The sequence below is a fragment of the Oncorhynchus tshawytscha genome, linkage group LG20 (assembly GCF_018296145.1).
Source record: "Oncorhynchus tshawytscha isolate Ot180627B linkage group LG20, Otsh_v2.0, whole genome shotgun sequence".
Classification (NCBI taxonomy): domain Eukaryota; kingdom Metazoa; phylum Chordata; class Actinopteri; order Salmoniformes; family Salmonidae; genus Oncorhynchus; species Oncorhynchus tshawytscha.
This window is the reverse complement of record NC_056448.1, coordinates 11,299,954-11,327,218: the sequence shown is the minus strand read 5'-3', so window position 1 is coordinate 11,327,218 and position 27,265 is coordinate 11,299,954. Positions and strand designations below refer to the sequence as shown.

Below are 27,265 nucleotides of genomic sequence, written 5' to 3'. Positions count from 1 at the left end.
CCCTATAGCATGATCAACACCAGACTGACAGTAGAGACCAGGAACGGCAACACATAGCAATAGGCCTAGATGACTTGACATGGCACAGTACTACCCCAGTGGTTACTGGGGTAGTACCTTGATAATCCTAGGAAGAGGTGTGAACCCATGCATGCGTAAATGTAAACAGCTACCCCTTTCCGGACCCAAATGCTCATGGTCACTCTGAAGCTGTGCTGGTTGGGTAGGAAGGTAGACGAGCAAGCAGCATATAGGATTATCTGGTTTAGGGAAGGAAGGCAATTTCTCTGGCGCTGCAAGATCTTCTTGAAAACACTTGACTTCATATGTAGCGCCCTATAAAATGTGTCCTACCGCGGAGAAGTTATGATATCTGCCACAGAGGAGAAAACCATGCACACGTTTCAAAAAACATATTCTACTTATTGTTTTATCTATAAAAATGTCTTGCACAACTACAAAAAACATTTGTTTTTATTACTTTACGATCAAACCATGTAAGGACCGTTTCATTTCAAACAAGCGCACTTCCGTCCTCGTTCACCGGCTCTCTTCGATTACCTCTGACCTTTTTCAAAATGAGGTGAGAGAGGTCCGAGAGAGGACACAGGAGATGAGCAAATCCAATTGAGGAAAGGCCCCTGTCTGTGAGTGCACGTTTGTCTACGACTTTCTATAGCCGTTAGCAATGACTTTAATGTATTGACAAGTCTTCTGGTAGATGGAAAGGCTTTCCAAAAAACCTTCTCAATCACGAGTGCTACAGAAACATCGCTTACCAAACAACCGTCTCAGGTTGGTGTACAGTTGAATTAAAGGGCAACTCCACCCAAAAACAACATTTCTTCAATTGTTGTGGTCTTCTGATGTGATTTAAGCATTGTTGTGCACTAAGAACATCCTTTTATTTTTTTAAGTGTGATTTTGAGAGCGGAAACTGAAACCTGGAAAAATAAAACAGAAAACGGAATCAGGCAACAAAAAAAAACAGATATGCTCTCTAACTGTGAATTTGCAGCTAGCTACTGGGCAATTCCATGGTAATTGAATTCCATTTAAATTGTATGGCAAACAAAAACCATTGATTTCAAAGTTTAACAAAATCATACAACTCTCTGCACAAGGACTACTTTTAACAAATTACACTGAACATTTGACAAAAACACATTTACTGGAAGAACTGAGCAGATGAAAAGTTTGGTAACATAATTCCTTAATTATGTGCCCATGTTTTCCAAAAACGTGTAAAATATCTGCTCTGAATTAAACTCTGAAGTAAGATTCAACGATGTCTGCAGAAAGAATGGGGTGTCCTCTATAACATGACACAATGGCTTTCAAAAAATCTCTGTTGGTTATTGAACGAGAGTAAGTGAACTGGATTTACACATGGTAACGGAACTGCGGTAACAGAATGTCATCATGTGTCCCTGATCTGCACTACAAAGAAATCTTGGTCGCCCGAAAGTAGTCTGTTCTTTCGACCAATTGTTTGTGTATTTTTCCATATAAAATCAACTATATGCACTGAGCTTGTTTGATACTTTAAACACACCGTTTGATTAAATAATTAAGACACACAAATGACTTGAGCCAGCGAGTGCCTTAGACTGGGCCTTGGGGTGAGTTGTTTGAGCCTTGGGGTGGTTGTTTCCCTTGCTCTGCATGGTTAACGCTGCTTCGATGTGGTGGCTGTTGTCGTTGTGTTGCTGGTTCGAGCCAAGGGAGGAGCGAGGAGAGGGACGGAAGCTATACTGTTACACTGGCAATACTAAAGTGCCTACAAGAACATCCAATAGTCAAAGGTTAATGAAATACAAATGGTAGAGGAGGGAAATAGTCCTATAATAACTACAACCTAAAACTTCTTACCTGGGAATATTAAAGACTCATGTTAAAAGGAACCACCAGCTTTCATATGTTCTCATGTTCTGAGCAAGGAACTGAAACGTTAGCTTTCTTACATAGCACATATTGCACTTTTACGTTCTTCTCCAACACTTTGTTTTTGCATTATTTAAACCAAATTGAACATGTTTCATTATCTACTTGAGGCTAAATTGATTTTATTGATGTATTATATTAAGTTAAAATAAGTGTTCATTCAGTATTGTTGTAATTGTCATTATTACAAATACATGTTTTTTTCAACAACAAAAAAAACATCGGCCGATTAATCGGTATCGGCTTTTTTGGTCCTCCAATAATCGGTATCGGCGTTGAAAAATCATAATCAGTCGACCTCTAATTGGAACAGTGTAAATAATGCTAAATAAATTACGTGTACCAGAGAGTGTTCTAACGGGGATTTTTTTTAATGCAATTATTACTGCAAAGACTAAAAACAGTTGCATGCATCCGTGAATGCAATTGCTGACATGTTGCAGTTCATTTGTTGTTTTGGCTAATTATTCGAGAATCCCTTTGTTATATCAAACTAAAATACTTGATTGCATTTCAAAACATGAATGACTTGTATGCTGTGTGATGACATGAACAAATAAATGAATGATTGTACGATGCCCTCTTAGGCCATAAGACTACTAATGATAATGACATTACTTATTATTATAATAACAATGATCGTAATAACAATTGTAATAATAACAATAAGAAGGAGGCCAAGAAAAGGAGGGTGTAGGAGCGAGAGCTGCGTGCGTAGTGTGTAACAAAAACAGGTGCTGTTAGGTTACAATCGTAGCATAAAATAAATGTTTTGGTCCACCAGCCCGCTAAAATTACACCAAGAAAACGCATGCTTTGTAATGTTTCTAAAACAATAAATGTATTACTAGTAAGAAGTAATGTGTGTATATTGATACAATTTATTTATTTGACCCAAGACTTTTAACTAAAATATCACAGAGAAATGTTCAGGGAGGTTATCGTGATTTGAGTCTGACTATTACAAGCGTTGTCTTCTCTTCCCTAGCAGTTTATCTCAAACATAGAGAAACAACCTAGATTGTGAACAAACAATGTAAATAGCCAAGAAATACAAGGACAAAGTCTCACTTCAGTAGACTTTCCTTTCAAGTAAATTAGACCAACTTTTATGCCTGTGCGCAGCGCTTCCGAAAATGAATATTTCAGTTAGTTCTTCACGTGCTTTATAGATAGGCAGGGAAGGGTGCTCTTAAGCGGCTAGATGTTCTTTACCATTCAGCCATCGGATTTGCCACAATGCTCCTTATAGGACACAACACTGCACTCTATACTCCTCCGTAAACTGGTCATCTCTGTATACCAGGCACAAACCCCACTGGATGATGCTCATTTATAAAACCTTCTTAGGCCTCACTCCTCCCTATCTGAAATATCTACTGCAGCCCTCATCCTCCACATACAACACCCGCGACTGAAATGAGCTGCAAAAAACACTCAAACCGGACAGTTTTATCGCAATCTCTTCATTCAAAGACTCAATCATGGACACTCTTAGTGACAGTTATGGCTGCTTCGCGTGATATATTGTTGCCTCTGCCTTTTTGCCCTTTGTGCTGTTGTCTGTGCCCAATAATGTTTGAACATTGTGTTGTGCTGCTACCATGTTGTTGTCATGTTGTGTTGCTACCATGCTGTGTTGTCATGTGTTGCTGCCATGCTATGTTGTTGTCTTAGGTCTCTCTTTATGTAGTGTTGTGGTGTCTCTCTTGTTGTGATGTGTGTTTTGTCCTATATTTTTAGTTTATTTTTTATCCCAGCCCCCAGCATTGCAGAGCGAGGTAGAAGGCTATATAGGATTTGTAGTTCTTTGATTTTGTGCAATTAATTTACCAGCTATGAAACTATACAACAGAAATACTTTGAAAACAGCTACTGCAGCATTTATTTTCTATAAATGTGATCACACTTGACTATTTTTATCCACAAATGTGAGTGAAATGCTCCCACTGTGGAGCCCTGACCACCGGCCAACGTGGCTGGTGAAATAGACATCTTTACCCACCAATGCCAAAATCTACCTGCATTTGGCGGGTGTTAATTATAGGCCCTGATTACAATATGATCATCTTTCTGACCGTTTGGAACAGTGTAAACAACTAAATAAATTAAAAGCAGCCTATACCAGAGATATAAATCCTAGCAAAGAGTTGATTTTTTAACTTGTGAAATTGCTTTTGAGTGTTGCAGTGGCGTGAGGCTTGGAGCTCACGGAATCAGTAGGCTATTTAACAAACTCAAACACGCAACAGAAGCAGGATGTGTCTTATTTCTGTAGATATATATATATGATTTATAAAGCCAGGCACATTTAACAGATAGGTTATTGATTATAGACCTAATTAAGTTGGGATTTCCTCTCTCCTCAATTTTCATAGACATTTAAAACGCCTCACTCCACTGCTGCCTCCGCCGCATTGTTCTCAACACCATTATGCTGGTTAACTTTGCTATTATGCACATAGCAACATGGTCTTGGAAAAGGCGGCCATTCAACAGCGCACCAAAGATTGTTTCAGAACCGCAGACAGCAACCGCTATCCAATGCGGGGAAAACCGCATTTGTTATAAAATATATATTTTTTATTAGTGTTGCACCATTGTTCTTAAATAATATAACCATATACATTTTCAGTAGCATATGTCAGAGCGATGGACTGTTCCATCCCCGTGGCCTCAGCAATGGATTAGTCCACTGAGACAGGCATGAATCAGACGGCTGTCTAGTGCGCCGTGAAATATGTATATATATTTATGATTGCTCGACTAATGAAATCTCAGTCGACCAACAGCCTATCGACCAAACAATCAACTAGTCAACTAAATGTGGTCAGCCCTAACAAACGCATAAATACGAATGTCATTCTCTTCATGGTGATGTATCCTAAATAGGTACACAAAAGGTATAAATATGCAATATCCTCCTTTGCATATTTGGGTATTATTCTACACAAGAATAATTATGCTATTATTCTAATGAGCTCTGCACCCAAACAAGACCAAATTTGGTTGGTCCTGACCGTACCAAATCTGAACCAATCATAGAGCTCTATGTTTTACAAGTTTGGACATCCATGTGCAGCACAGTAGAGCTCAGTAGAGTACAGTACATCTCTGAACAGTAGAGCTCAGTAGAGTACAGCACAGAACAGTAGAGTTCAGTACAATACAGTAAAGTATAGTTCAGTACTGTAGAGTACAATTCAGTAGATTATAGCATACTCAACTCTAGTGTGCTCTACTGTGTACCATACTGAACTCCTGTGTTGTACTGAACTATACTCTACTTTTCTTTACTGTCCTATACTGTCCGAACTTGTGAACCCAACTGTGGTTTGTGACTACTATTATTTTCTATTGTAGCCAACTCAATTGCAAAAATTCCATTACCACATTTTCTGAAATTCCGTTACTGATTTGGTAACAGATTTTTTTTGCTTTAATCACTTAATAATTCATAAACAAAATTGATATCAATAAAAACTAGAGGATCGACCGATTAAATCTGCATGGCCGATTAATTATGGCCGATTACATTGCAATCCACGTGTTACGCGAGTGCAGCAAGGAGCCAAGCTAAGTTGCTAGCTAGAATTAAACTTATTTTATAAAACAACAATCAATCTTAACATAATCACTAGTTACCTACACATGTTTGATGATATTACTAGTTTAACTAGTTTGTCCTGTGTTGCATATAATCAATGCGGTGCCTGTTAATTTATCATCGAATCACAGCCTACTTCGCCAAACGGGCAATGATTTAACAAAGAGAGAAATAGTCTATAATTCCTATAATAACTATAACCTAAAATTTCTTAACTGGGAATATTGAAGACTCATGTTAAAAAGAACCACCAGCTTTCATATGTTCTCATGTTCTGAGCAAGGAACTTAAACATTAGCACATATTGCACTTTTACTTTCTTCTCCAACACTGTGTTTTTGCATTATTGCAACATGTTTCATTATTTATTTGAGACTAAATTGATTTATTTTATGTGTTATATTAAGTTAAAATAATAGTGTTAATTCAGTATTGTTGTAATTGTCATTATTACACACACACAAACGAACTGCTGATTAATCGGCATCGGCTTTTTTTGGTCCTCCAATAATCGGTATCGACATTGAAAAATCAAAAATCCGTCGACCTCTAGTAAAAACACTAACTAATTGATAGGTCTACCTTTACTTGTTACTTCTGTGAACTTTTATTATCCTCCCTCCTCATAAGGGAGAGACATTTTTTAAATAAGATATGTGGGTTTTTGGTAACGGGATTTCAAGGCACATGGTAATGTTCCTTAAACTTACAGAAGGCAGAAAAATGTATCTAAATGTATCCAAATATAAGTGTTGATATTAGTTGGCAGAGATCTTTACTTCAACATGTATGTTTTGATGCATTTCTAATACCGTTTAAGACTTTCTGATAGATGTTTTCTAAAAACCCTTTTCCACCAGTTTGACCAGAAAAAAAAGTATAGACTCTGGTCATTTGACACCCAATTTGATGTGCTCCTATGAACTTCACATGTTGGTGCTCATGGGAAATTTCCTACTACTATAGTTGTTACTATTATTTTAATGTGTATTTCTTTCTGGTCGATAACCATCATTCAAGCAGTAACATTCCCCCATAATCAACTAGTCTATACAAAACTTTTACACCTACTTTAATACAACTACATTTGCCGTGAATACAGCAGACCTGCAGCCTGTATGTGTAGACTAAAATATGTTGGTAAATGAAAAGCCAACGCTGTAAACAAATTTCAGTCTTATGGGATAGTCACAACATTTTCCACAGATAATGGGTCATTTAGCTTGCTCGTGTACTTGGTAGATGAATTCGATAACATTGAAAAAGTAGCTATACTCAAGTTAAGTTAGACACGGTATCCATGCATTAAGTGCTAGCTAGTAGCGAGCAACATACTACGTTTCCATTAGCAAGAAAGTCATCTTCCCGGCCGCATTTTAGACGGGTGATCTTTGCCATCATTTGCATGCACTACTAAGTAAACATGGGGCATAAATAATGAGGTTGCTAATTTAGCTACGGTGTGCACACAAGCTTTTTTAGGTAACTACCTAGCATTAGCTGCAGAACTAACTATTTAATATATTATAATAACATATATAATACATTCCATTTAGCAGACATTTTTACCCAAAGCGACTTACTATTACACGTGCATACATGTATGGTGGTCCCGGGAATCAAACCCACTACCCAGGCCTTACAAGCACTATGCTCTACCTACTGAGCTACATGCCTAGCATTGGCCAAATTAGCCATCTAGCTAGCGAAGTTGAATGGTGCGGAATTGTATTTCTGCTTTATCCCAGTGATGCTTAACCATCTAGCCAGTTAGCTAGCTAGTTACCACCTTGACAGAATCCGACTTGTTAATTTCTTCTCTCTAGTCGGAATGGTGCTATACCGACATGTGGACAGCCAGAGCGGTATATGGCTTGGAAAACCAACCTCAATCCAAGGATGGAATATGTCACTGTACTCCTAATTATCCTGAAATTATGAATGGTGAATCGAGAAGATTGGCATACTGCTAGTTTTTTAATTAAACTGCTGTTTTTGGCAGCATGCTAGGCTAGCTAACGCTATAGTAGCCCATTCGATTCCGTGAAAATGCAACGCCTAGCATTGGGATGAGTAGCTACTGGAAGTGTTGTCAAATCCAATGGGCTGCTTTAGCATTAGCTAGCATGCTGACAAAAATGGCAGTTTAATTCAAAACAAGCAGAATTTCAGTCTTCTCAGTGTATCGTTTTGAATAATGGTATAATTAGGAGTACAGCGCCCTCTCACATCCCTGGATTTTAGGTACATTGTCCGAGCCATATTTCGCACCATCTCCACGGTGTTCTGATCACAGCTGCCTACCATTCAGACTAGAGGTCTACCGATTAATCTGAATGGCCGATTAATTAGGGCCGATTTCAAGTTTTCGTAACAATCGGAAATAGGTATTTTTGGGCGCCAATTTTACAGATTTTTTGTATACCTTTATTTAACTAGCCAAGTCAGTTAAGAACATATTCTTATTTTCAATGACGGCCTAGGAACAGTGGGTTAACTGCCTTGTTCAGGGGCAGAACGAAAGATTTTCACCTTGTCATCTCGGGGGATCCAATCTTGCAACCTTACAGTTAACTAGACCAACGCTCTAACCACCTGCCTCTCATTGCACTTCACGAGGAGCCTGCCTGTTACACAAATGCAGTAGAAGCCAAGGTAAGTTGCTAGCTAGCATTAAACTTATCTTAGAAAAAACAATCAATCATAATCACTGGTTATAACTACACACGGTTGATGATATTACTAGTTTATCCAGCGTGTCCTGCGTTGCATATAATCGATGCAATGCTGGGGGATGATTTAACAGAAGCACATTTGCGAAAAAAAGCACAATCGTTGGATGACTGTACCTAACCATAAACACCAATGCCAATCTTAAAATCAATACACAGAAGTATATATTTTTAAACCTGCATATTTAGCTAAAAGAAATCCAGTTTATCAGGCAATATTAACCAGGTGAAATTGTGTCATTTCTCTTGCGTTCATTGCATGCAGAGTCAGGGTATATGCAACAGTTTGGGCAGCCTGGCTCTTTGCGAACTAATTTGCCAGAATTTTACATAATTATGACATAACATTGAAGGTTGTGCAATGTAACAAGAATATTTAGACTTAGGGATTCCACCCGTTCTGTATTTTATCTAACGGTTCTATATTTCACTGAAATAATAAACGTTTTGTTTTCGAAATTATAGTTTCCGGATTTTACCATATTAATGACCAAGGGCTCATATTTCTGTGTGTTATTATGTTATAATTAAGTCTATGATTTGATAGAGCAGTCTGACTGAGCGATGGTAGGTAGCAGCAGGCTCGTAAGCACAGCGCTGTTTATGACTTCAAGCCTATCAGCCTAATGGCTGGTGTAACCGATGTGAAATGGCTAGCTAGTTAGCTGGGTGTCTGCTAATAGCGTTTCAAACATCACTCGCTCTGAGACTTGGAGTAGTTATTCCCCTTGCTCTGCAAGGGCCACCGCTTTTGTGGAGCGATGGGTAACGCTGCTTTGAGTGTGGCTGTTGTCGATGTGTTCCTGGTTCGAGCCCAGGTAGGGGTGAGGAGAGGGATGGAAGCTATACTGTTACACTGGCAATACTATAGTGCCCATAAGAACATCTAATAGTCAAAGGTTAATGAAATACAAATGTTAGAGAGAGAAATAGTCCTATAAATACTATATTAACTACAACCTAAAACCTCTTACCTTGGAATATTGAAGTCTCATGTTAAAAGGAAACACCAACTTTAATATGTTCTCATGTTCTGAGCAAGGAACTCAAACGTTAGCTTTTTTACATGGCACATATTGCACTTTTACTTCTCCAACACTTTGTTTTTGCATTATTTCAACCAAATTGAACATGTTTCATTATTTATTTGAGGCTAAATTTATTTTTACCGATGTATTATATTAAGTTAAAATAAGTGTTCATTCAGTATTGTTGTAATTGTCATTATTACAAATAAAAATACATTTTATTTAATCGTCTGATTAATCGATATCGGCTTTTTTGGGTCCTCCAATAATCGGTATCGGCATTGACAAATCATAATAGGCCGACCTCTAATTCAGACCTTACAGGGAAGATCTAATTACAGTGACCGTACGGTCTGAATCTTTAGACTAGTTACAACCTAACCTAGTCAGTTACCTCATTCACCAGCACCAATTTACAGAGCAGTGCAAAAAAGTAAAAACTAGTTAATGAGAGCTGACTTGCTAATGTTGCTGACTTAGTCAGTTGAGAGGGCCTTCTAAGCATAATTTTCTAGTCAGGAGGCTAAACATAGTCAGCAACAGAGACTTGCTCCTTGAGTAATGTTAGCTGGATGTGTACATAGTTAGTTAGCTCACCTATAGTTTAACTATGATCACCTAGATTGAAGGATAACCGTGTGACAAGCTGGATGCATGATTACAGACATGATTATTCTCTCTGCTGCTCTGGCTGACAACATAGCCGCACATCTGTCACTCTCTCTGGCAACACAGTAATCGGTCAGATACAGTAGGCTGCTAATTGCTCACCCAACACCAATTAGGGTCCAATGTATTTAATCAACTTTCTTTTCATCAGCTACGCAATAGTCTAACATAGCCCTGATTTATTCATGTTTGTGTCTTACAATAACCCAGTTTTTCACATCCCTTTTCCTGATGATCTAGCAAGCTTTCCAAGCAAGGTAGCTATATTTATTTGCTTTATCAAGTTACATTAATATCTACAACATTGGATAGATTGCTAATTTCCTTGTAAACAAATTAATCTAAGTTGGTTGAAGTTGCCAATCCTATGCAAAGGGAATAGCTATAGGTATGTTTAACATGTTATCAACTAGACAAGGGGTGGTCTCATCACATATTGTTATGTTAAATCTCTGTGGTGTATCTGATGATTCCATTTGATAGATTGTAGCTAGCTAGATAACTTGGTGGATAATACATATGCAGCTATTACTTTATAAGCGACTAGGTCAATTATGCTTAATGTGTACAATTTGGTAGCCTCAAAACGGTGAATAGCAAGCTTGCACAGTTATTAGGCAAACGTTTAAACCAGTTTAGTTGACATTGCAAAAAAATATACTAGCCACTAGCTAGTGTGTAGCATTGGATAGCAAGAGCCTATTTCTCAGAACATCTGACTCCAGCATAAAACGTCAGAAAACATTACCCTGCTGAGAAAACACTGAAGTTACACTTGTTAGTTTTGTCTAAATAGCTAACAAGTAACGTTAACTAGCTAGGTAACACTACGCACATACTGTAGCAGCTAGTTAGCTATATTATTCTAACCTTTGATAGCTAACAAAAGTTAGCTATGGCTAGCTAGTCAACGTTAGCTACCGAGACTGCAACCGAATCCATGTTTGCCTTGACTCGCCCACACATAATCATTCCTTTGCAACCGTATGACCATCCCTTTTGGTTTGTTATCATGATTGCGCGTGCGGATTAGGATTTTATTTTCAGTTTCAATGGCCTACATCGGCCTATTAGCTTGCTAACTGGACCTCGGACTCGCCTGAGGAAGCGTAACCCCGACCCGACGCCTATATGAGCGGATACAAGGCAACATAAATGTTAAAAACACATATCGGTGCATTCCACAACGTCTATCCAGTTTCACTGAATATAAACAACACCCGTGTAGCCGATCGGAATTGTTTTGTTATGGTACTCCTAAATCTATATTGTACAATCATATTTACCTCTGGATGTGTTGATAAAAAGAAATGGTTGCAAGGGGGTTGGATCCGTGTCTCTAGCTCCCTCTCCGTTCTATCGCTCGAACAGCTCCTCCGAGTAATAATATAACAACAATAATCCGGTTCGGGAGGGTTCGTTCTTCCTTCTCACTGCAAACATCTATGCTTGGAGAGGGGCAAACATTCCCATAACCAGTCCTTGCACCGGTTTATCCCCAACACCGGCAGAAGATGAGTTTAAATTCCAAAGGGTTTCGGAAAACAATCAAATGTGAAAAACAGAAATACTATTGACGCGGTGATAAAAGGGATCCACTCAGACTCTCCTCCTTCTCTTGCAGAACAAAATGCCGACCGGAAGAACTGCTGCAGGAATAACTCCCTCCACCGGCGCCAAACCAACTAGCAGGAGCAACCATAGCCAGCAACCCAGTTACTTCCGCCGCTTTCTGCATTACTACTATACACCGATACCATCCGTTCCACACAGCTGCTGTAAATATTTTGGAGGACGAGGTCATCCTTGAGTATGTCACCAGCTAAACCAATGTAAGCAGTTAATAAAATAACATAACTAGCATAATGATAATTCAAATACATACATAGTCGTTGTGTATGAATTGCATTATTTGATGTAAAACTTTTTTTTAAAGATATTTGGAATTTGGGCTGACATGAAAACCTATCAGTGCTTGGCTCAACAACCATCAACACACACACACACACACACACACACACACACACACACACGAGCGCACACACACAGAACAGTTACTTTAAATTGGTTCTCTAAAAAATAGAAGCATGATGACCACCATGGTAGCAGAGAATTCCAGATATGTTGGTGTTGTCTCCTGCTGCATGCACCCACAAGCACCCACATTCACACTTACCTTTGATTGACAGGTAGGTAGTTCAAGTAAGATTCTACCTATGACAAATAATGAACAATAAGAAAGTTAATTTAATAAGCATAACATTGATGGAAATAGGGAAAATGGCAAAGGAGTCAACAGACATGAATCTATCAAGGTATTAACATGCCCAAACAAGAGCTGTTGATCTCTTGTGGAAGAAAGCGAAAGTGTGCGAACTGACATAATCGATTGAACAGGTCTGATTTCAGAAAATCAATAAACAAATAAATACTTTTACTTTCTGTCTTACCTTTATTTGATGTCTTCCTCACGCTTGGCATCCCATTAACATGGATGGGCCAGCTGTGTATTCAGTTAGCTAGAGACCTGGCAAAAGATCGTTGTTAGCTAACTTCAGCTAACGGGTTAGCTAGCAAGCAAGCAGAGAACGGATTTGATTTATTTAACGTTTAACAAATGGACACTGAGAGCAAGTAACAAAGTTCATTCATAATTTACCGGCAAAACAATTTTGCAACCAGATACAAATAGCTAACTAGTTTAAAACTGTTTCGGCGCTAGCTAGCCTGGCCAGTAGCTGTTGTCCTCGGGATATAATTCTATTTAGGAAGGATGTTGTTGAAAAAGTCGCGCTCTTCGATTTTCGGTGGAGTCTGACATAATTCTCGTTGCCAACCAACGTTTCAGCAACAGCATCTCTGAGGCTTTTCCTCTCTGGTTTCAACTATATAAGGCTACCTTAATACAAACACAAGTTGAAATGTGGTAAATATGGATATTTCATGTAAGTACGAATGGTTTTATCTGGTTTTACCTTCTGCGGGTGCTTTGTCAGCCAGAGCATCGGCCAGAGTTGGGTCAACTTTTGAAGGAAATGCTAGCTATGATGCAGTCTACATACCGGTAGATATTTAACTATAGTATGTAGATGGCCTGCCCTGCTCCTTTATTTATGTGTATCTACACCTTTGACAAGAAAACACACATGTTGAATTTGATCTCATATTTCTTGTGACATTGCTATCACCGATCCATACCCATTATTGACTTGAAATAGCCTACAGTAGTACCATTATGTTGTTTCCGTAAAGGTTCATATTAGGAATGAAAAACCCAGGGGTGCTTGTGGTGTCCCCCAAAGTTATCGCCACAGATGAAAGGGAGAAGTTTGCATTAAGTGCTGCTCAAATCTCACCTCAAGATGGCAGCAAACGTCCACAAACGATTCAGCCGGCTTTCCCAAGAACAGTTTCATTTTTTTTTTTTTTTTAACCTTTAATTAACTAGGCAAGTTAGTTCAGAACAAATTCTTATTTACAATGATGGCCTACCTCATAGGCCTATGGGGTAGGCCTATTGTGTGCTGCCCTATGGAACTCCCAATCACCACCAGTTGTGATACAGCTTGGAATCAAACCAGGGTCTGTAGTGACACCTCTAGCACTGAGATGCAGTGCCTTAGACCCCTGCGCCACTCGGGAGAATAAAGAGGGGGCTATCTCCTTTCTCTTTCAAACTCCATTTTATTTTGCCAGAAAAGTCACGTTGATATAAATAATCTACTTTTTTTTCTTACATCCATCAAAAATATGATTTGATCTTTTTACATACCTATCTATGCCACTAGATTATTCAGTGTATGATCATCATTACATTACTAGTACATTACTATTACATAACAGTATATTACTTTAGCCTATTAAAGCCACAGTCTGTACGTGTCTGGTCATTTCAACTAATGAAATATACCCCTTGATTGAAAAGACCACGACATGTAGTTCGTACCATAGTACAACTGTCTTTATGACCTCATCATAACCCATTCAAATCAAGACCTAGGCCTATTACTCTATTAGTATGGTTGTATTGTCATATTGTGTGCCGTGTAAGATGATATCCACAGTTATCATTTATATAACAAATGTTATGTAACTGTTTATTACTGTATGTGTGTCATTGAATAGAACATCACCCAAATCAAACCCTGATTCCTTTCAAACATTTATTCACAATTGTATTCACCAAAGACAGATCTGACAGTCTATTTCCCTTTTCACCACAAATGATTCATTTACAGAAAGTGAACAACAATATCAGAAACCACAAAGGGAAAAAAAGAAAATCACAGTTTCTATTTGAGTTAGTTCACACATGCTGTTATTTATCACACACTGTGTTCCTTGATTTAACTTTCCAAGGCTTTGGAGTGGCATTTCAGCCCTGAAAAAATGAATGTCTTTCAACATTTAGATGAAAGAAAACACATTCAAGTAAACAAGTATCAAGTTAACTGTATTCTATAGTTCATTTACACAATAGTGTCATACAATCTCTCTACAGGCAAAAAAATCTTATACACCTGCTATTTTAACAGAATTATATACTAAATAGTGAAGGATATTTCAAATACTAATTTGTCTTAGGGCCGGCAACAAAATAGTGAATATACTGTATAGTGATAACAATGGGATTGTTGGATACATCTCATATATATTTTAACAATAATGTCAGCATCACAGCACCAACTTCCCAAATTGTTTCAATCCTAATAAAGTAAAAAGATAATTGGAGCTGTCATATTGACAGCTTGAAGAAAGGGAAAAGAATAAATAACAATCCTCAAGTGCTGTGCATTTTTTAAATTTAAATTACTCTTTATTGAACCCACGATAATAAGTTGTTTATATTTCCACAGAAGCCATTTACACTACATGGCCAAAAGTATGTGGACATGTGCTTGTCGAACATCTCAGTCCAAAATCATGGGCATTAATATAGAGTTGGTGCCCCCTTTGCTGCTACGGGGAGGCTTTCCACTAGATGTTGGAATATTGATACGGGGACTTGCTTCCATTCAGCCACGACAGCATTTGTGAGGTCAGGCACTGATGTTGGGCGATTCGGCCTGGCTCGCAGTCAGTGTTCCAATTCATCCCATAGGTGTTCGATGGGGTTGAGGTCAGGGCTCTGTGCAAGCCAGTCAAGTTCCTCCTCACTGATCTCGACAAACCATTTCTGTTTGGACTTCGCTTAGTGCACGGGGAGCATTTTCATGCCGAAACAGGAAAGGGCCTGTTGCCACAAAGTTGGAAGCACAGAATCGTCAAGAATGTCATTGTATGCTGTAGCGTTAAGATTTACCTTCACTGGAACTAGGGGGCCTAGCCCGAACCATGAAAAACAGCCCCAGACCATTATTCCTCCACCATCAAACTTAATAGTTGGCACTATGCATTCATGCAGGCAGCGTTCTCCAGGCAGGTAGCATTCTCCAAACCCAGATTCATCTGTCGGACTGCCAGATGGTGAAGCGTGATTCATCACTCCAGAGAACGCGGTTTCCACTGCTCCAGAGGCCAATGGCAGCGAGCTTTACACCACTCCAGCCAATGCTTGGCATTGCGCATGGTGAGCTGAGGCTTGTGTGCGGCTGCTCGGCCATGGAAACTCATTTCATGAAGCTCCTGACGAACAGTTGTTGTGCTGACGAACAATTCACGTGATGACGTTACTTCCAGAGGCAATTTGGAACTTGGTAGTGAGTGTTGCAACCGAGGCACTTGCCGGTCCCATTCTGTGAGCTTGTGTGGCCTAGCACTTCACAATAACAGCATTTACAGTTGACTGGGGCAGCTCTAGCAGGACAGAAATGTGAAAAAACTGACTTGCTGGAAAAGTGGCATCCTATGATGGTGACACACTGAAAGTCATTGAAAGTCACGAAGCTCTTCAGTAAGGCCATTCTACTGCCAATTTTTGTCTATGGAAATTGCAAGGGTGTGTGCTCGATTTTATACACCTGTCAGCAACGAGTGTGGCTAAAATATCCAAATTTGAAGGGGCGACCACATACTTTTGGCCATGTAGTGTATATTAGGGCCTAATGTCATTAGTATCAAATGAAATGTGTTCTCTGTTGCATTTTGTGAAGGATATCGCTTGTCCAGTCATTCAAACATATGTTGTCTTTCGATCTTTTTACAAAATACCTTTCTGACACCAACGCCCTCATCAACTTCCACCTTACTTATACCATTATACCACGTACTTATTCTAGGCCAAGATGACTTAACTCAACACAAAAATAGCCAGAAAAACCACAAAAACAGGAAGCCTATCTATCTTGTAGAGCGGCAGCAGATGTAAGCAATTTGATTGGGCCACTTCAGGGAGATAATTATTTGTTTTGTAAAAGGAACTTTATGAATGACAAAACAACAAAGGAAAGGAAATATGGCACAGTGGCAATAATTGGAAAAATATGACAAAGAATAAAAACTAAACTAAACCAAAACGTGTATATTTGTGTGTGAGCATTGAGCTACATCTTGGTTTCAGTGCCCGGACGTTTGGCGTTCTCGTAGTCGTTTTCCTGAGAGATGAGCTGGTATGGTTTCTTCCTCTCCTCCAGTACAGCGTTCCCCATCTCCACATCCTTGGCCTGCAGCTCGTGTCGAGATAGGAACTCCACAATGCCTGCCCCAATGGAATCGCCCAAGACGTTTGTCGTGGTACGCAGCCGATCACTGCAACCCAGAAATAAGGGAAGAAGAAAAAGGTTAACCAGGGGAGGGAGTCATATACAGTGGGAGGAGAGGTAGAGAGGGTTAAACACTATGTCCCCTGGGACGTTTAGTCATGTTAAATGGAACAGTCAACAACTCAAAACCTTCACCTATTTTCTGCTTTTGTTGAAAGATAAACTAAACTCTTTAGAATTCTCAGCAAAATAATGTAGATGGGAAATAGGCCACAGCGCTATCAACAGGGATATTTACCATCTACTGTGAAAGAGTAATCAGAGCACTCTCTATAGGCTATCTCATATTCTAATCACTGTGAGAAACATCCATGTTTTCAGTAAATGAAGCGTTGACTCTGGCTGCACATTCTGTCCATCCTAGTTTAAGGAGAGTGGGGTTTTTTCTCACTACCCAATTAGCTGTGTAATTTCTGTGAAGGGGATTCTAATTGAAATTATTAATTTGGGCAACCTAATTATGTTTCTATGTTAAAACTCATTGCAAAAAAATATGTAATTCAAAAAAAAAAAGTGGACCAAGACCCTAGGGATAGTAGTTAAAGGGATAGTTCACCCAAATTACAATATTACATATTGGTTTCCTTACCCTGTAAGCAGTATATGGACAAGGTTTGACAGGATTCCATGCTTTGGTTTAGTTTCTCTGGCACTGTTTCCAAATGCTAACGTTTTAGCATTTGTGGCACAAATCCCATTCAAGTCATTGGACCGATATTAGCATTTTTCACACAGCATGTTCAAATAATCTATAAGTGACTTTGTTGAGCTTCACAATCAATTTTAGATATTTTTGGAATTTTGAAATGCTAATATCGATCCCGACTTGAATAGGATTTGTGCCACAAATGCTAAAATATTAGTATTTGTAAACATTGACTGGGAAGCTAAACCAAAACATTGATTGGTGTCATACCTTGTCCATAAACTGCTTACAGGGTAAGGAAACCAATATGTAATTTTGTAATTTTGGTGAACTAGTGTCAAAGGGTTGTAGTTGATAAAAAAGTTTGTCCTTTAAAATGAAAGATAAATGATTTTCGTTTCAGTTCAGGTCATTAGACAAATTGTATTTCACAAAAACTTGTATGTGGATTTGCACCATAGTAGCCTAATCATTAAGAAAATATAGTTAATTTATTCTAATTTCTCAATCAGAAAATGGGAAAAATTACTCACAGGAACCAATCAACCGCAATGATGAGGGTGATGTCATCAGTGGGAAGTCCAACAGAGGTCAGCACAATCACCATGGTGACCAGTCCAGCCTGTGGGATCCCAGCAGCTCCAATACTTGCTGCAGTGGCTGTGATGCTGGTTGATAACAGAAAATGACACGTTGATAAATCTTGATAAATCATGTAATTTAGTTGTAAACATATCAACACCCTTTGATTCTGTAAACATAAACCTTAGCTTATAAACCTTGGATACTCATTCGCACCTGATTGTGATGATCTGACCTATGTTCATCTCCATGTTGTTAACCTGGGCTATGAAGATGGCTGCCAGAGCCTCATATAGTGCTGTTCCATCCATGTTGATGGTGGCGCCCACCGGTAACACAAACCGTGTGATGCGCTTATCCACCTTGTTGTTCTCCTCCAGACACTTGAAGGTGATGGGCAGAGTTGCTGAGCTGAGATAAAGATGGAGAGAAACAGGTAGTGTTTGAGTTTGAAGAGTTGTTGTTGTTGTTTCTATTAAATCTATTATCCGTATTCGCCATATAAACAAACGTAAGTAATCCCACTAATGGGGATGATGATGCCTCATAGGTTTTTATGAACCACACAATCTGAGCAGGAACCTCTACCTGGCCCTACTACTTTGATATGAGTCGGCCAAGCGAGGCATGGCTACAAATGTCGGTAGTCAGAGTAAACCAGGGAGAATAGCAGCAGTGTTCGGGGAACCTACCTGGAGGAGGTTCCCAGGGCTGTGATGAGGGCCTCCACCAGCCCCATGATGAAGATGAAGGGGTTCAGCCGTGTGATGGCGAAGTACAGGCCTGGGAGAATGATGAAAGCGTGGATGGAAAGGCCTATGATCACCGTGATGGTGTACATGGCCAGCTGACCACCCATCTCAGTGATGTCATCCATCTCCACGATTTTCCCCGATATGAGGAACAGGATACCGATTGGGGCATACCTGTAGAGCAGAGGGAGGAGAAGGGGTTATGCCAGGGAAGGATAAGGTCACAGTTCAAATGGCCCTACATTCTCAGAATCTTACTTATTTTTCTGTGTAATAGGCCTGAATAGGAAAACAATTAGTGAAACCATCAGTGCCTTCTGAGACTGCAAGCACAGGCTATGAAATTGCCTTTATTCATAAACAACTTGATTTATATCTGTCAGATATCTGACTGGGAATATTTTTTGATTTAATTGGCACAGTGAACATGTCACTGGTTTTGATTGCAAAGCCTTGTTATTCAGCTGTGCAACCACTTAGCATCAGGAAGTTATGTCCAGAGGCGGTTCTGTGTTGGCCAATTATTAGGTGGTTCTCATGCAATTATCTCAGTAGACCTAAATACCTATATCAGATCTCACCTGTATAGAGTTACCAGAGAATTCACAGCAATGCCTCAAGCAAGAGGCTAAATGAAGCCATTTGATTGAATTGAGAGGGAGAGATAAACATAGTACTGCCCCAACTCTGCAGGGACTCCATAGACTTAGCTTTCCAAAGCTAAGATTTCTCTGTAACAGATGCATGTGGTTCACATACACACTCACCTAATGAAGATGGGGATTATTGGACCATCATCATAACACACACACACATCATCTTTATAAACACCCACACACAAACACACACCAAATACTCACCACATGATAATGGCGACCAGCCTCATGATGGCCTCATTGAGGCTGTCGAAGAACTCCCTGAGGGGCTGGCCCTGCTCCTTCATGTTGCCGATGATGAGGCCGAAGCACATGGAGAAGACCACCAGCCCCAGGGCGTTGACCCCGTTCACCGTGCCCGGGATGGGGATCACCTCCTCCCTGGTGATCTGCTCGGTCAGGTTGGTCAGGTTGAAGACAGAGTCGTTCACTGTCATCGTCACATGGACGATTCGCTTCCCGTATTTGGTTTTGAACTGGAGGGAAAGAGCCAGTTGTCGTAAGTGATGGGTTAACATTGTCTTGTTAAAGTGATGATAGCATGTCATCTCCTTTGGTGAAAATTGTACTGAAATATTGTCTTTTGTAATGTTTACTTTATAATCGTTCAGCCATCTATTCAGTAGAGCTCATAAAAAGCCAAGCTGATAGATAAGGTATCGAGGGATTGTAGTCAGACGTGTGCCATTTCGAAAGACTAGAGAGCAAAAGTCTAAAGGCGCCTGCTCCGCTCATCTCAACCTCATGAATTAAACAATAGGCCTCTGTATGGCTGGAGTAGTATTCTGTAAGGTCCAGCTGGCTCACTGACGGCCCTGTCTGGACCACAAAGCGTTTAGCCCCCGTGGTCCTGCCTCAGCAGCCTCTATATCTCAGTTTCCAGACCATCCTGCCCCCACCATACTACTATTGGAAGTTGGTCCTGTCTTCTCTTCCGCTGGTGAATTGTTTTTATTTACACATGGCAGCAGAAGTCAGATTTTGTCATTTGTTCCGAGTCGTCGGAATATTTCTTCCAGTGTAAGTCAAAAGTCCCCCCCCAGTCCTGGGTTTCTGTGTCTCTTAGGGTGGTGATTTATCGCTGCTCAGAAACGCCAAAACCAGCAAGTTTCCTCTCAATACAAGCATTTCCTTTGGCAGAATTTGTCAGACCATTTTCCCTATCTGCTTATTGAATGTGAAAATCTGTTTCATTTAGTAACAAAGTCATTAGATGCTTTACCTGCTGTGTGCAGGCCTGGATCATGTTTGGTGGAAACATGTTCCTGAAATTAAAGAGCACGATCATCACAACCAATGAACACTCCAATATTAAGGCAGGAGTACAATGGCAAAATACAGTGCATCTTTCCTCCACTAAACCCCTGACCCTCTTCCTACAGTAGCAGGCAGCTACCTGATGAGATCCAGGAAGGCGTCAGCAGGGCTGATGTCCTCTATCTTCGACTGCTTCATGAACTCATCCTTAGATCCTTTCCCAGGGTGGATGATGAGCACCACGATGATGCCTATGATGACAGCGATAATGGTGGTGGTCATGTAATACACCACAGCTCGCATGCCCATCTTTCCTGAAGCCTTACTGTCCAGCGCTGCCATGCCTAGATGGGAGAGACAGCGGAGATGTTGTTTAGAAGAACAGCATGATCCCTTGGTGCAATAGTTCAAACATTTCTTCATAGCAGTGGCACGACAACACTTGAAATAGCAATTGCTTGTAGCCATGTTAGCCATGCGTTCTGGCTAGCTCCTGAAGCTATGCTGATGTGTTGATGTGTTCACTGACAATTTCAACCTCTCCCTGACTGAGTCTGTATTACCTACATGTTTCAAGCAGACCACGATAGTCCCTGTGCCCAAGAAAGCGAAGGTAACCTGCCTAAATAACTACCGTCCCGCAGCCCTCACGTCAGTAGCCATGAAGTGCTTTGAATGGCTGGTCGTGGCTCACATCAACACCATCATCCTGGGAACACTAGACCCACTCCAATTCGCATACCGCCCCAACAGATCCACAGATGACGCAATCTCGATCGCACTCCACACTGCCCTTTCCCACCTGGACAAAAGGAACACCTATGTGAGAATGCTGTTCATTGACTACAACTCAGCGTTCAACACCATAGTGCCCACAAAGCTCATCAATAAGCTAAGGACCCTGGGACTAAACACCTCCCTCTGCAGCTGGATCCTGGACTTCCTGACGGGCCTCCCCCAGGTGGTAAGGGTAGGTAACAACACATCAGACATGCTGATGCTCAACATGGGGGCCGCTTAGGGGTGCGTGCTTAGTCCCATCCTGTACTCCCTGTTCACCCACGACTGCGTGACCAAGCACGACTCCAACAACATCGTGAAATTAGCTGATGACACAACGGTGCTTGGCCTGATCACCAACAATAATGAGACAGGCTATAGGGAGGTCAGAGACCTGGCAGTGTGGTGCTAGGACAAAAACCTCCTCCTCAATGTGAGTAAGACAAAGGAGATGGTTGTGGACTACAGGAAAAGGTGGGCCGAACACGCACCCATTCAAATCGACTGGGCTGAAGTGGAGCCGGTCGAGAGTTTCAAATTCCTTGGTCTCCACATCACCAATAAATTATCATGGTCCAAACACACCAAGAAAGTTGTGAAGAAGGCATGACAATGCCTTTTCCCCCTCAGGAGACTGAAAAGATTTGGCATGGGTCCCCAGATCCTCAAAAAGGTCTACAGCTGCACCTTCGAGAGCATCCTGACCGGTTGGATCACTGCCTGGTATGGCAACTGCTCGGCATCCGACCGTAATGCGCTACAGAGGGTAGTGCGTACAGCCCAGTACATCACTGGGGCCAAGCTAACTGCCAACCAAGACCTATATACTAGGCGGTGTCAGAGGAAGGCTCAAAAAATTCAGCCATAAGACTGCTGAACAATTCATCAAATGGCCACCCAGACTATTTGCATTGACCCCCCGAGCTGCTACTCGCTGTTTATTATATATGCATAGTCACTTTACCCCTACATACATGTACAAATGACCTCGACTAACCTGTAACCCCACACATTGACTCTGTACCGGTACCCCCTATTTATAGCCTCATTATTGTTATTTTATTGTCTTCTTTTTTTCATTTTTTACTTTAGTTTATTTAGTCAATCTTTTCTTAACTCTATTTTCTTAAAACTGCATAGTTGGTTAAGGGCTTGTAAGCATTTCACGGTAAGGCCTACACCTGTTGTAAACGGCGCATGTGACAAATAAAATGTGATTTGATATTTATCATCTCATGATAAATATATAAGATATAAGCTGACCTGCTGGAGGATCTAGCCTAATAGAAAGAGTAAATGGGTGTGCAAATTAACGGGCTGCCTGACAGTCATCTGACAGAAGTCCTAGTGTGATTGCAAACCAGCCTAGTTGCAAAACATACAGGCAGGTGAAATAATGATGTTCTGCATCTGAAAATAGATCATGGTTATGGTTAGCTTCTGCCTACTGACATCTCTCTCTCACAATCTTACAAAAAGGTCAAGGGGGAGAGAGACGGACAACGAGCCATTATAGAGACCTCAACCTCACAAAGTGTTACAATAAAGTTAGCTTTGGATTTTCCAAGGTGTCAGGGGCCGTTCTGGTGTGTTTTCCCCATTCAGTGGGCTGGAGTAAGTATTTTGTTTGTGTAAGCGAGATGTATGTGCTCTTTTAATCCTGTTGGGGGCACTGCCATTAGACAAAACCCTCCCACTCTTTCACACTCTTTCAGCTTCTACTCTCCTTCTTCACGCCTCGCTCTCCCACGATCACCTGTTCCACTGTGCTGCTCTCTCTGTCTGTATCTCTCTCTCTCCATCCTGTCTCTCAGTTCCGGGAAACTTGTCCACTTGCCATGCGCCCATAATAACATTGCCATGGAAACTGCAAACAAGCCTGTGTGACCACTTTCACAGGACTTATTTTCAAGGGTTACTACAAAGAGGGAGGATGAAACAAAACTGTACCCCACACATACTTCTCCTTTTCTGCCTTTCTCTCCAGAGTTCTACTTTTCCAAGGCAAATAAAAAATATTGTTTTTAGGGTGTTTCAAGTGAGATCAAATCTAAATATACTTAATAATCATTCACAACTTCTTTCAAGTGAGTGTTAACACAAATTAGGTTAATTTAAAAAGAGGTTAGTTTAAAAAGAAAATGAAGTACAGTGCAGATAAGCTCAGTTTTTGAGAAAGGACTAGAGCTTGCTGCTCCAGGTCTAGTTTCAAGATCATGCTGCACATCATACCAAGCTGGGTGCATCATGTGGATCCCAACCTTGTGGAGGACTCCAGATAATAGATGGCGTAGTTACATGTCCACTTGTGTACCTGGGCAGTGTGCCTCTTTTCTGGGCCGTGACCTCTTACCCCACCACCCTCCAAACCACTTACGGTATTGTGGTGCTGGGTGGGCATGGAATTCCACTAAACAATACAGCTACGAAGGAAGAGGCGGAGGGGCACTTTGCGTGCTTTTATCCGTGTGAAGCGAAGCAGGAGGTAGAAGTGCAGGGGGGTACCCATCCCAAAGCCAGCCTCTCAGACCCACAGGCAGTGGGCTTCCGACTGAAAGCTACCTCATCCTTCCATCTCTCCTCCCTCATTTTAATAGCAAAGAAGCACAATGAAGTGACTGTCTCCGTGCCAGAAAACTAGAGGACCAAAGGGAATCTGGAGAAAAATGGTGGCAAGAAATTTCACATGGATCAAGCACAAGTTACAGTACCTCGAGTTGTGCCTCGAGCTTCATTGGCATTCCCCCTTTGGGCATCCACACCTGTCTTTCAAACACCACTAAGTCTACCCCTCCTCTTTATCATATGTCTTTATTATATCTAAATTTGCTTCTGGCAGAGGGCATCAGTATAGTGACTTGGTGTACCTGTGATGAGACTGGATACCAGCAGGGGAAGCACCAGCATCTGCAGCATCCTCATCAGCAGCTCTCCAGGGAAAGAGAAGTACTTCACCTCTCGGTAGGTCATTTTATAGGGACGCAGTGCAAAGCCAAGGATTATACCTGGAGAATCAGAAGGGCTGATCAGTGTGCTGGAAACATGAACATGCAACTGCATATAAAGCAAATGACAATGAGAGGATCTGTCTCTCAGTCACATCTAGAATGAGGTTTGTAGGTGAGTCCTCCCTATGGGATTGGGATTACAATAAGAGAGCATGTGTTTCAAAGTGTGTGGGTGTGTTTGCGTGAGTATGTTGGCCCATACTCCCCTACGTATTTATTTGGACAGTGAAGCTAAAACTTTTCATTTGGCACGATACTCCAGCATTTGTACATTCATCTTGATGCTACCATGATTACGGATAATCATGAATGAACCATGAATAATGATGAGTGAGAAAGTTATAGATGCACAAAGATCATGTGTCCAAAACAGGGAATGTTTTTTGAGGGGGTATGATCTTTGTTCCTTTAACTTTCTCACTCATCATAATTCACTATTCATTAATGATTATCCAAAATCGTGGTAGTATTCACATTGATGTAGAAGTGTTCAGAAACATCTTATATTCATATTTAAAATGAAAATGACTCCAGAGTGACACAATACATTATTCATCGTTCAGTTCCTATCGGGCAAAAAAATATAATCCGAAACACAAACAAAACAAACTGCAAATGCATCTAACAAGTGTGTAGAGCTGCAATCTTGATGTAGTCATTATGTGCTAGGAGTATGTGACAAAATAATAAACCTTTGACTACTTTAATACACTGTAAGTGCATTTTTCCAAATACTTAAATAAAACAAACAAAAGGTGACATTCAGTGCGGTCGCCTCATAGGAAACATTTGATCTCAAATCCAAAATGGTGGTGTATAGAGCCAAATTTACACATTTTAGCTTCACTCTCTAAATAAATACGGAGGGAGTGTGTTGTGAGTGGACTGGGGTGTGGTATTGGAGGTGTGTGTGTTCACTCACCTACAACGACGGCCGCTACAGTAAAGAGCACAAAGGCGTTCTTCTTGAAGAAGGCCTGGACGTCTTCCTTAGAGATGTCCTCCACTTTCCTCTTGGCCTTCATGGTCCTTATGTGGATGCCCTCCCGGATCCGCTGCATCCTAGTGTGGGAATCTGAAGCCGGAGGGGGGGCTTAATTACTTTTGGTCATGACTGCAGACAGGACTAGGAGTGTCTCACACACCTTTTAGACAGCCAGACAACCTGAACCAATGGGTCTGACCAGCCCTTACTCTGGTGATAGCTACTGGAGAAGAGATGAAATGACACAGAACAAGACACATGCAGTTGAAGTAACACATGCAGACATTCACATTGACATTGCAATGCGGTTGACAAGATTAGAGAAAGAAGAATAGCTTATTCTAGCAAATCAAATTTAGCAAATCTGGACCATGTGGTGTGTCGTCAAAATAACAAATGTTTTCATGATAAAATAGTCACACAATCTTGAGAAGAAAGCAAGTATTTTATTCTTAGACAAAAGCTAGCATTTCTTCCCCATGATGAATCCCTCCATGACAAGAATCAAAGCCCCTGAACACAGGAAGCATGGAACGCTGCAGGTGCAGATCTGCATCACTAATACACCCTGGCAACTCATCAGTCTATCCTGGAAAATATTTATTCATAAAAACACCTGATTAGGAAAAACGTATGCGCACCTGAATAATGGAATAACAAAAACAATCAACTGCGCTTTCTTTAAAGAGATGCACTGCATACTCAACTAAAAGCACCCTACACAACACAACTATGTATCATTTCATTGGAAAGGCATACTTTTTCAATCAATTGTTTGATTGAAAATGCCAGTTGGTAACACTTTTTTGCACAAATTTTGCTACAAAGATTTTGTTTGCACTTTAATGAATTTAGAAGGCGTGGACATGAAAATCTAAACAAAAGGATGATACTTTTCATGCATGGCCACATCAACAGTATGGACCCCTGGCATACAGCTAAAACATCACAAGGGCCACAGAGACCTGGTCATTCCATTGGACAACAACACCAACAACTATCTCCTCCTCAAAAGTGGCAAAACAAAACACTGACCTTTCACCCGTGTAGATGTTCCTTTATTAGACAAACTCCTCTTCCTGATGAGTTATCCTCAGCCTGAGGACAGGTCAGGCAGGCAGAGAGCAACAGTGGTAGAGGCAGGCAGTGGGTCCAGAAGCAGAGAAGGGAGGAGAGATAGAGAGTGGGAGATGGAGTGAGATAGACAGGCACATAGATAATGGGAGGTGTACATATGTTCTCTGAAGACAACTGAGGCAATCCCTCATGCTCCCATTCTCTGAAGAAGGAGGAGACTTTCAAGCTCAGAAAGAGAGAGGGAAAGATAGAGAGAGGTAAAGGCAGTGGGAGGAGATGGTAGCCCTTCCTATCTCTTTACAATTTGGGGGATGTTATGTCCCTCATTCATTCCAATAAAAGAGTGCCATGAGTGATGCTCAGAAAGCATAAATTAGTAAGAATATACAGTAGGATATGCTGTATGCAACATGGAACCCAATAGGGTTCTACCTGGAACCAAAAAGATTTCTGGAACCAAAAAAAGTTATCCTATGAGGACAGCCAAATTACCCTTTCGGAATCCTTTTTTTCTCCTCTCCTCTCCTCCCGCTCCCATTCTCCTCCAAGCTCTCTTTTCCTTTCCCATCTTCCCTCCTCCCCATCCTCTCGTCTATCCTCTTCCCCTCTTTGTCGGCCTATTCAACCCTTACTGGAGTGCTTCAGAAACAGATAAAGCCTGTGGACCAGTAAGCAAGATCTGCTCGAGGTGTTAGGGCTCTCTCCCTCTGCTTCAGTGTAACCTCTCCCACAGTCCTGACAAATAGGAGCTTTCATCACCAGCAGCAGTGGTTGCTGGCCAGGACTGGACAGTCAGTGCCTAGGGCCATAGGATCAGCGCAACTAGAGGCGAAAAAACTCA

General features: G+C 40.8%; 2 protein-coding genes across 5 annotated transcripts in view; both read right to left on the bottom strand.

Annotated features, from left to right (window-relative positions):
• LOC112219499 (nipped-B-like protein) overlaps window positions 1-11,636 on the bottom strand; it is a 51,031-nt gene extending 39,395 nt beyond the window's left edge. For 2 of the 4 annotated variants that reach the window (XM_024380797.2, XM_024380798.2), the window contains exon 1: window positions 11,267-11,636. The gene's annotated coding sequence lies outside the window, so the exon portion shown is untranslated. The remainder of the gene's footprint in view (window positions 1-11,266) is intronic. The other 2 variants (XM_024380799.2, XM_024380800.2) reach the window with 1 other exon arrangement.
• Window positions 11,637-15,763: 4,127 nt separating this feature from the next.
• LOC112219853 (excitatory amino acid transporter 1-like) lies at window positions 15,764-26,604 on the bottom strand. The gene is made up of 10 exons (XM_024381355.1): window positions 26,383-26,604; window positions 25,285-25,437; window positions 24,222-24,359; window positions 20,714-20,918; window positions 20,540-20,582; window positions 19,522-19,793; window positions 18,602-18,835; window positions 18,126-18,320; window positions 17,861-17,995; window positions 15,764-16,667 (listed from the first exon to the last, which is right to left on the bottom strand). Exons 2-10 carry the CDS (start codon window positions 25,421-25,423, stop codon window positions 16,463-16,465), a joined length of 1,566 nt encoding a protein of 521 aa, XP_024237123.1. The 5' UTR covers window positions 25,424-25,437; window positions 26,383-26,604; the 3' UTR covers window positions 15,764-16,462.
• Window positions 26,605-27,265: the final 661 nt, after the last annotated feature.